Consider the following 10,337-nt stretch of genomic DNA (forward strand, 5'->3'; position numbering starts at 1 on the left):
CGCACAAAATGAGAAAAGTCAAACCTCATTGACCGTTGACCAGGCGGTTGACCAGATTAGGACCGATCAACCGATTTGTCGGGTTGTCGTTTTAAATACCCATCCCATGCCTCATTTTCTCTCCTGTTTCCTCTGGTTCTTCAAGTGTTTTTCCGATTCAGCTGCCCAGAAGAGATTTTTGACGCCATTGTAGCAATTTGAGGGGTTCAGATTGATTTTTGGGACCTAAGGATTAGGTTTTGGGACGATTTTCCCTCATTCAGCGTGCGTCACAGCCAATTTCAACTCTTTTCCCACACACCTAGGGTTTCGGGTGTGTGCTTCTCTCTCCATCAGCCTCGTCTTCTTCCTCTTTTTCTTTTTTTATAGCTCCTAGGAAAGAGACGGGTTCCTCTAGGGCATAGGGCAAGCACCCTGCTGAGCTGTCTTAGCCTGCTCAAACGAAGGCTCGTCGAAAGACGAGATTTGGCACGACCCTCTTCAGCACCGTGGAAGATTATCAGATGTACAAAAAGAAGTTCTCTTAGAGGAAGGTGGTTCCAGGGAGAAATATTAATTTCTCCCAACTACAACATTTTGGGTTTGAGAGTCTTTTCAGACGGATGGGGGGTGGTTGCTCGTAGTGACTATTTCGGAGCAAATTTTTTCGACATTAGTGAGAACATTCTATTCGCGAGTGACATATGGACTTGGTGGACCGATTATTTCCACCATTAGAAGTGTTGAGATCCAGTTGGACCCGGAGAGCATTTTTCGCATTTTTGACATCGCTCTAGTTGGACTCAGGGTATATGAGTCCAAGGGTTGGCCCACTGTGCTAGGCTTCGAGCCTAGAGAGGCTATTTGGAGGATGTGCGACCTTGTAGATGCCTAGAGAATGGGCAAACCATCGGCACATAGCCTGAATGTGAGTAGTCAAGTCCTTCACCACATGATCTGCTCCATCCTACTACCACAAGGCGGACACCGAGATGAGGTCTCCTACCTTGAGGCATTCCTCATAGACTCGATTCTGACAGAGAGACGGATTCATGTGGGGTATATGATGATGATGCACATGATATCATGTTGCGAGAGCACGACCCGTGTACTCCCTTGTGGTCGCTTTCTCACCAGAGTATTCAAGGTGTCGGGGTTGATTTGAGTAGAGAGACAGACTTCGAGGCCCCTAGTATTTATGATACTTATGATGAGTAGTCCTTGGGGCGGATGAAGTTTGAGAAGGCCCCCGATGGATCCTGGGTTAAGAGAGTTGAGCGACCAGTAGCACAAGCCCGGGGACAAGGATAGGTGCATCCCGGAGTAGAGGAGGAGGTCAAGATTCACGAGATGGATGGTAGGTTAGACCCTCAAAAAGATTTTGAGTAGAGAGAACCCAAGTTTGACATCCCTCCACTCTAGTCCGAGGGTGTTTAGTTTGAGGCCACATTTTCAAAGTCGATGATGTCTGAGCCGACATACACAGTGGGACCATCTTCTCAGCCATCATTCATTGAGCCTCATCACACCGAGATATCACCTCATCAGGCACCTCACGCTCCTAATCATGAGCCTTGGATGAATTTATCAGCTCAGATCAGCTCTCTTGGCACTCGCATGGAGGAGCTTGCAGTAGTCAGTGATACTCGACTCTACTCCATGGAGGATCGTATGGATCAGTATCAGACTAGCTTCACTTCTTAGTTCGAGTATCTGCAGCAAAGATTTGAGCGTATGGAGGATCGCATGGATCAATAGCAAGCTACATTTGATCATCTCCAGTAGAGGATTGAGCGCATTGAGAGTCGCCAAGAGAGTCAACATGAGGAAATGATGGCTTACCTCCGCTCCATGTCTCCACTTCCACCTCCACAACCTTGATTTCATCGAGACCCCCTTCATTTCTTTTTTATGTTGCCAAAAGGGAAAAGATATTTAGGATCTAGGAGACCTACATGCATATTATTGTCATATTTGTTTCATATGTTTATATTTCGTGTATATTTGACTTTACTATATATATATATATATATATATATATATATATATATATATATATATATATATATATATGATATGTTATTTTCATGATTTACATTGTTTCCTATTGAAAATTCACATGTCCTAATTATCTTGGTAAATTTAAAATTGATTGATCCATGATTGGTTTGAGAGGGAAATTTCTTTCTCTCTTAGATAACCAAGGTTTGTCATCATAAAAAAAGGGAGAGATTGTTAGTCCAAGGGTTCTCCTAATCAGGTTTTGATGATAACAAATCATGGTTAAGTGACTAATTGGTTTGAATGGTAAATAATCTCAAGTATAAATTTGAAAATTCATTCAAGGACCAAATGGATACAAGATCGAGACTTTTGATCATAGGAAACGAATGTAAGATGAATGCATGGGTGCACTTAGGTTTTTCATACCTTTTCATGCATCTTTGAAAACTCGGTTTATTCTTTAAAATTTCGATTTCATTAAAACCTGAGTTTTATCAAATGTACCTTAGACAAAATGTTTCAAAATTGGCATATTAATTTACCTAAAGACCTTGCCTAAGTGTTAGAAAAGAAAGAAATTGAAAAAGATAGGTTTTCGTGGCCAAAAGGCTTAACCGATCAAGGCTCTAGCCAACCGACTCAACCGGTTGGGAAACCAGTCGACCGGTTGCCCTTGTTTGGTCGAGGTTCAATTGAGGAGTGCCAAAAACCCTCTTTCTCTTCTAATAGTTTCCTCTTCCTGGTTGAGGTTTCCTCCTTCCTAATCGACCTTTGGTCGAGGTCCGATCAAGGCAAAGATAACCTGCCAAAGCATTAAATGCTCCAACGGCTAGTGAACCGGCCGACCCCCAGCTCAACCAATCGAGGCTGCCTTTTGTTTTTCTTGACTCCCGAGCTTAGAAACCTATAAATTGAGAGCTCCATTTCATTTATGATATGGAAAACACATGCAATCAATTGTCTACCTACTTGTTTTTGCCTTAAAAGCTCTCATTTCCTTCTTAGTGTATTAAATCATCACTTACATATCTTTTAGTGCATCATTGTGAGTCATCCTAGCTTTGTTTTTTATTTGAGTTATCTTTGAGCTAGGTTAAAGAATTTCTTATAAAACTTGAGTGTTAAAGCCTTCAAAAGGTTTGAATCTTGAAGAGATTGTGTAAGAGCCCATTGGAGTCGGAATCCAAGTGTAAAGGATTGGAAACTTGGTTGAAGCTTCAAGCTAGTGGAACCCTCACTCAGTTAGGAGATTGAGGAGAGTGGACGTAGGCAAGGAAGTGTCGAACCACTATAAAATCCGAGTTTGAATTCTCTAACTCTATCTCTTTATTTTTTTTATTATTATATTGTGCTTAAATTTGTTGTGTTTAAAAAGTTTTTAAAAAACCCAATTCACCCCCATCTTGGGTGTTTTTCTCATTTAAGCATAGTCTTTATTTTCTCAACTACATTATTCAAATTATTTTCAATCAAAGTTTCTCCACTAGGTAATTCCAAACAATTAATTTAATTGTTATTTAAAAAAATGATCAATGACAGAAATTTAATGTAAAAAATGATCAACTACATTATTCAAATTCTTTTCAATCAAAGTTTCTCCATTTTGGGTTTATTTTTTGCATCTATTTATTTTGCCAGATGGAAGGTTTTTAGAGGGCCACATGTCGCCTCAAGAATGGTCATCAGATAATGGCATCTTGCCTGTTAGGAGAGGTGGTGGTTTTGTCGAAGAAGGAATCAACCAGTGACACGTATGTGGGAATATCATGAGACCGTTTTTAGCAAGTTTTGGTGAGAGAGAGAGAGAGAGAGTTGAGGTCGTTAGAGGGAGCGGGGGATAGCTAAGAGAAAAAGGAAGCTAGAACTAGAATGGAATGAGATAAGGGGAAAGCTTTTGCAGAGGAGTTGAGGATGAGAGAAGGTTTTTCTTTTTATGGGATTCAAGGGTTTCGAGTGAGAGTTGAGAAAATGTGTGAAATAGAAAAAGTCGACCAGTAGAATTTTAGTTTCAGTGAGAGCCATTCTAGAGAGAGTTATAGAGTAGAAAATGGCATTTGGAACAGCAAAGACAAGAAGCAAAAGGGAGCAGTAAGGGAGGAGAAGCAAAGAATCAACTCATATTCTTTTTCTCGTCCAGTTATGATCACAGCTTATTTTACATTTCCCATTTTAGATTGTTCTCCCTTGTTTCCTGCTGGTTTTGGGTTCATCTTGGTGCTTAAATGTGAACATTTGATATTATGCATATTTGTGAAATCTAAGACTGATTTTTATGCATTCTTGTTGATTCTAGTCTGGCTCATTTGGCTCCGTTTGTGAATAACTTGTGCACTCCTCTATTCATGACCAACTTGAATACGGATCCATCACTAAATTTGATTTTCAAATATCATGCTTTTGCTTTTATTTTTTATTCCACCTATATCCAGCCCATTGATCTTTATGAAATGGAGTTAGGTTCAATCGTATTATTTTTGTTTGTGCATGCTCTGTTTTTTTTTTTCCTTCCTCCTTTATTTCTGGTATTTTTAGAGTGTTGGGTATTATGTTTGGGTTAGCCGTCTGGATTGGGGTGCTTTTAAGACAGCTCTGCATCAAAGTCTTTGGGAGACATTGTCTTATTGTCTATTTGGTGAGCTGAAGGTTATCAAGCCAAGGAAGACATGAAGGAGGCCTGCTTCTAGCAAGATATGATGTTGCTTCTCTTGACGATGATGACAGGAATAACACAGTTCAATGAAGAAAGTCATTCCGATGTCATTTCCATTGTGATTAGATATTGAAAGAAGACTCTGTCCATATTGGTGGTTGAAAGCTTTCTTTTCAAGTATTCGAGTTCTTTGTAGAGAAGAAACTCCATGACATGCTAAATCGCCAAGGTGTCTAGTAAATGGTCTGTGCTTATATGATATCCATGCACCTAGTTCCAGCTTCTCATGACTGATACCAGTTGAAAGATCTGATTCACCACTATTTGCTTTCTAGTTGAGTCTTAGGAAAGGTCGAAGAAATATGAATACTGTTGAAGTGGTTGGAAAAATGGTTGATGCTGCAGATGGAGAATGTGAAAGAGATGGCCATTTCTTCCTCCTTGTCAACCAAAGCTAAGATTGATTCATTACTTCGCGGGATTGATTCCATCACTAGTGGATTTGAAGCTGATATCTCCAAAGGTGAACCAACCTGTGAGCAAGCACATGCTTGCTTTCACTCTTGGTGTGAAGTAGATGATTTGCTACTGAAATAAGATAGACAATATGACGCCAAATGTGCTCTTCAATAAGGCCTCAAATGCAACAATATGATAGCAAGGCCTACCAACCTTGACTGGTACGAAGACCCGATTCTTCTTGAGGCCCTAGACATGATCAATAAGCCTAGAGGTCCTTAAACAAGCCACTGCATCTTCCTCTATAGGATGTGCATGAGATTGGTGGGATTGGAACTGTCTCAGTGGGATGTGTAGAAACTGGTGCTCTAAAGTCCAGCATAGTGGTGGCTTTTGGCCCCTCTGAACTGATAGCTGAATTTAGGCCTGATGAGACACGCCAATCAGTCGCTCTTAGAGTCTACGCTTGGTGACAAATTAAGCTCCAACGTGAAAAATGTCGTTGTGAATGATTTAAAATGTGGTTTTGTTGCATCTAGATCCAAAGATTAATTCTACAAAGGAAATTGTCGGCTTCACCACCCGGGTCATCATCATGGACTACCCTGGTCAGATCAGAAGTGGTTATGTTCCCGTTCTTGGCTGCAACTCCATCTACCATTCACATCCCCAATCCACCATACCCAACGTTATATCCATAGCTTCATCTTCCATACCCATTAAACCCACTTCTCTCACTACCTCCTCCACTAATTCTACCACCAAACCCGATTCTCTCAATACCTCCTTCACTCATGTTTTCATTCATTTCCCTATAAGTTTCTTTTCTCATTCTTTCCCATATGCATGCATGACCACTTTAGATACCTCATTTTCCAAACCCATTTCTTTCAATTCCTCCCTCATACCTTTTTATTCATCTTCTATGCGCAAACAACTTTTGCATTGCAAAACCCTCCTCGATGGTCCTCACGCAATCATCCACCTATATCTGACTCTCTACCTGATCTCTTTGTCACATTTCTCATTCCTCTATCTGCATGACACACACAACATTTTCTAGCATGGGCATAAATTAATGGAGGACGCAAGGAAGCCAATTATGAAAATTGGTAAAATGAAGAGAACTTGGAAAAGTTGCAGTAGGTTGAGATGTTTACCTAGTTTAGCTTCAAGTGGATGATGACTTCAATCAGAATGTGAATTCAAAGGCCTTGTCGACTCCCGATTTCAGTGGACTGAGTTCAAAGGTTAGTTGCATTCGGCAAGTATTTGTGGTTTCATCTTCATCCCCAACCTCAAGATTGAAGGTCATTTTTTTCACGATGGCTAGTCAGAGGAATATTTTTGGAAAACGAGCCATTCCCAATCTGATTATGGTGATAATGGAGTAAATAAGAGGAAAAATCATGGTGATGATAGTAACCTATTTACCATTGAATTAGAGGATACTATGTATCGATATTTATGCCCTGGAAAAAAAATTGGAAGTATAATTAGGAGGGGATGGGAGATTGTCAAGCAACCGAGGGTAGATACTAAACCTAAGATTAGCATTGGTGACACAGTGTCAGGATGTGAGGAGCATGTGGTCACTATCTACAACTTCAGTATTGAGTCCAATGTCTTTGACAATTCAAATACTTTTGTTTCTCCAACTCAAAATGTTCTCTTTAGGGTGCATGACAGAGTTGTTTCAGATGAGGTGCATGACGAGAATTTTGAAGAAGCAAGCCAAGTTATTGTTCAGTTTCTTGTGCCATCTGATCAGATAGGATGTGTTATTGGGAAAGGTGGACAGATAATTCAAAGTATACGCAGTGAAAGTGGTGCACAAATTCGCATTCTAAAGGATGATCACTTACCTTCTCGTGTATTGAGTTCCGATAAGCTTATTCAAATTTCTGGAGAACCCTCCCTTGTTATGAAGGCTCTTTATCAAATTGCATCTCGTCTTCATGACAATCCATCCCGATCCCAACACTTGCTTGTTTCTACTATGCCCACTAGATACTCATCTGGTGGTTCACTCATGGGTCCAACTTCCAGTGCTCCAATCATGGGTCTAGCTCCATTGGTTGGTACTTATGGAGGGTACAGAGGTGATAGTGGAGATTGGTCACGCTCCCTTTACTCAGCTCCATGAGATGAGGCATATTCAAAGGATATTTTCTCTTCGTTTGGTTTGTCCTATTAGAAACATTGGCGGTGTGATTAGGAAGGGTGGTGTCTTCATAAATCAGATCAGGCGAGAGTCTGGGGCAATTATAAAAGTCGATAGTACTTCAGCTGCTGAAGCAGATGATTGCTTAGTAACTATTTTAGCAAAAGAAAGACTTCACTTGTTCAAAGTAAACTTACTAAAGGAAAGTTCCCTTGATTCTATAGTGAAAGGGCTTGTTGGTGTTTTTCATGCAGCCTTCCCTTTCTTTCATGCAATCACCAACCTCACAGTGTGGTACCAGTTGCACCCCGAGCCCACATGTATGATTCCAGTTTGCATGGCCACTCTCCTAAGCCCATTTTCAAAGCCCACATGCTTCTGTCATTTACCTTCAAAACTGATTTTTGAAAATCCAATTTCCAAATAATTTAATTCACAACTTTTCATTCTTCTTTAGAGTTTAGGTTCACCAAAAATCTCATTTTCAATAAAATTTGTTGTCATTTTCTTTCCGGAAAACATCATTTCACATTTTCCTTGATTTTTTTAAATGTTTTAAAATAAGCATAAATTTAATTCTGTAATTCCAAATTATGGAATTTATGGGATTGATTCATGCAAAAATAAATTGGGCTTTGGTGGTGGCCCAACATCATTGATGTTTTCTTAAAAAAATATATTTGAGTGAAGTGCAATATCTGTTAGTGATGGTTTCTTACTATGTTTAGTGACATGTGTGACATAATTTGTGTTCATTATTGTGCACTAACCCCATTTCATGATAGCGTATTAATGTTTGCTGCTAAGTACGCTCGCACTCTCACTTTGACTATCCTCTATGCATGTTTTGGCTTCCAATGTGTGATCATTTTGGTATCCATTGATTTCCTCATCAATTGTCATACTTGCTTCATTTTATTTAGTAGAGACCCATTTTTAGGGGCTTAGAGGGGTGCTACGGTCTTTTATCGTACCTTCCCAATAAGTAACTTGACCCCAAGCTCATATTTGTTTTTTCATAGACCATTTTTTCCAAATAAGGAGTCACACTTAGGGTTTTCTTTCTTATTTTGTTTTTTCTTTAAAAACAAAAATAAGTGGCGACTCTAAGTCATTTTCTAAAAAATAAATCTTTTTCAAATAAAAAGCGAGTTCACCATCGAGTGGAAGCGTATGCGCAGAAATGCGGGGTCCACAAAATGGCAACTCTGTTGGGAATCACTAAAGGGTTAAGCTTGAACTTAGGATGAGGCAAATGTGGCATTTGATTAGTTGGTTGATGGATATCTTCCCTTTGTGTTTCTCTTTGCTTGAGTGATCATAGCACATTGAGGATTCTAATGTGGCGATTTTTCTATGTTTGATTGCTATATCCATTTGGGACATTGACATGTTGATTATGTTGATTGACTATTTTGCATGTCTTAGCATAGTGACTTTGATCTTGCCTTGATTGTTTTGTTCACCTCACATGTATAGACTCACCATTGTATATCTTTCAACTTGATGTGTTGATTCTCTAGCTTGTATATTATCTTGATCATATTTGAGCATGTTGTTTTTGTCATTATTCATCTTGATTGTCATAGCTTGTTTGTGGACATGGGTGATATATCTGCATTTTGCTTAACTATGTGGGTCGCACATCTATCCTCTTACCTCCAACCCTCTGGTTTCGGTCATTTCCTTCTTTTCTGTTCTTACATTTGCAAGTGTGAGGTCTTATGTGTGCTTGTTTCTCTGACCGAGCTAGAGTTTAGGAGTAGGGTCTAGCAAAGGGCTATATTAATGTTTGGGAGCATTCTAGAGGAGGCCATTGATGTTGATTAGAGTCTGATCTTTGAAGACATGTATAGCACAAAGCTAGGTTTCATGGATAGTTGTGTGACCAGTGTGTTTCCTTTTCTGCTTTAGCTTCATAGGATTTTCAAATGCACCCACACCGCTCACTGCACACTCTAGTTAACTATTGAGTGTTGAGCTACGAGAGCTTTCGCCATAGGAAACCCCCTAGGATGTCGAGGTAGTGCATGTGTGGAGGCGTGCAGAGGGTTGTGTACTGTCGAAGGGTATGATCGCTTCTACTAGAGATCTTTTAAAGTTCACCCATCTCCTTTTAAAGCCACCTTGACCTTGTAGGTTGAGCCTTAGATCCTTTAACTAAAATTCCTCCCTACAATTGGGTGCATCTGAGGGCCTTCAAAGCCTCTTTGGTTATAGTTTAGGTTCAATACTCCCTCATTTGGTCTCTAGTTGAGAATGCATAGAGATCAGTACAAGTTTGAGTTACAGTCGGACAGTTCTTCTATACTTTGATGTCTTGCTCTTTTCAATTCAAATTAGCATTTCTTTCGTGTTTTCCCCGTGCCATACCCTTATTTCATTCTTCATGCTTTGTAGGATTGGATCTTTATTCTCAGTTTGGATTTACCATTTTAGGTTAGAGTAGAGGGAAGATTAGTTCGCTTTTTCAATAGATTAGACATGGATCAACAGGTTGTCACAGTTGACCAGTTCACAGCCACCATGGCTTCTATTCAAGAAGCCTTAGCCAGTCTCAGGTAGGAGATAGCCAGTCAACAGAGTAGACAACCCGTAGTTCAGGATGAAACGTCTTATGATTCATTGCCACCTGCACCACCACCACATGGCCCGACAGTGCCATAGGCCACACCCTATCTATTACATAGTCATTTTGAGGTTGCCCCACCTATAATAGTACAGACCACAGTCCTTGAGGATACTCACACACGCAAGGACCGTATTGAGCAACGTATTAGACAATTGAGGGTATCTGATAGGCCAACTGCTTGGGATGATCTTGAGGGTATACTAATGGCCAATTTATCGACCAAGTTTAGGATACTCGACATTGAGAAGTACACGGGCATTGGTTATCCTCACATTCACCTTCGAATTTACAATATAGTGATGAGGGCCCATGGGTTAGATGAGTCACAAATGATCACCCTATTCCCATTATCTCTTAGTGAAGTGGCACAACGTTGGTTCGCATCTTTGGAGTCCTCACGACACAGGACATAGGACGACTTAGCCCAGGAGTTTTTGCGACAGTTTTCA

General features: G+C 40.1%; 1 protein-coding gene across 1 annotated transcript; it reads left to right on the forward strand.

Moving 5' to 3' along the window:
• Positions 1–1,443: 1,443 nt before the first annotated feature.
• Positions 1,444–9,397, forward strand: LOC100854959 (uncharacterized). Its single transcript, XM_019222050.2, is given in 8 exon segments — positions 1,444–1,648; positions 3,622–3,727; positions 4,627–4,714; positions 5,039–5,156; positions 5,632–5,780; positions 6,262–6,342; positions 6,426–7,259; positions 7,261–9,397. Coding segments are annotated over 8 exon segments (2,004 nt in total). The 3' UTR covers positions 7,684–9,397.
• The last annotated feature ends 940 nt before the right edge of the window (positions 9,398–10,337 follow it).

Source organism: Vitis vinifera, chromosome 9, assembly GCF_030704535.1.
Source record: "Vitis vinifera cultivar Pinot Noir 40024 chromosome 9, ASM3070453v1".
Taxonomy (NCBI): domain Eukaryota; kingdom Viridiplantae; phylum Streptophyta; class Magnoliopsida; order Vitales; family Vitaceae; genus Vitis; species Vitis vinifera.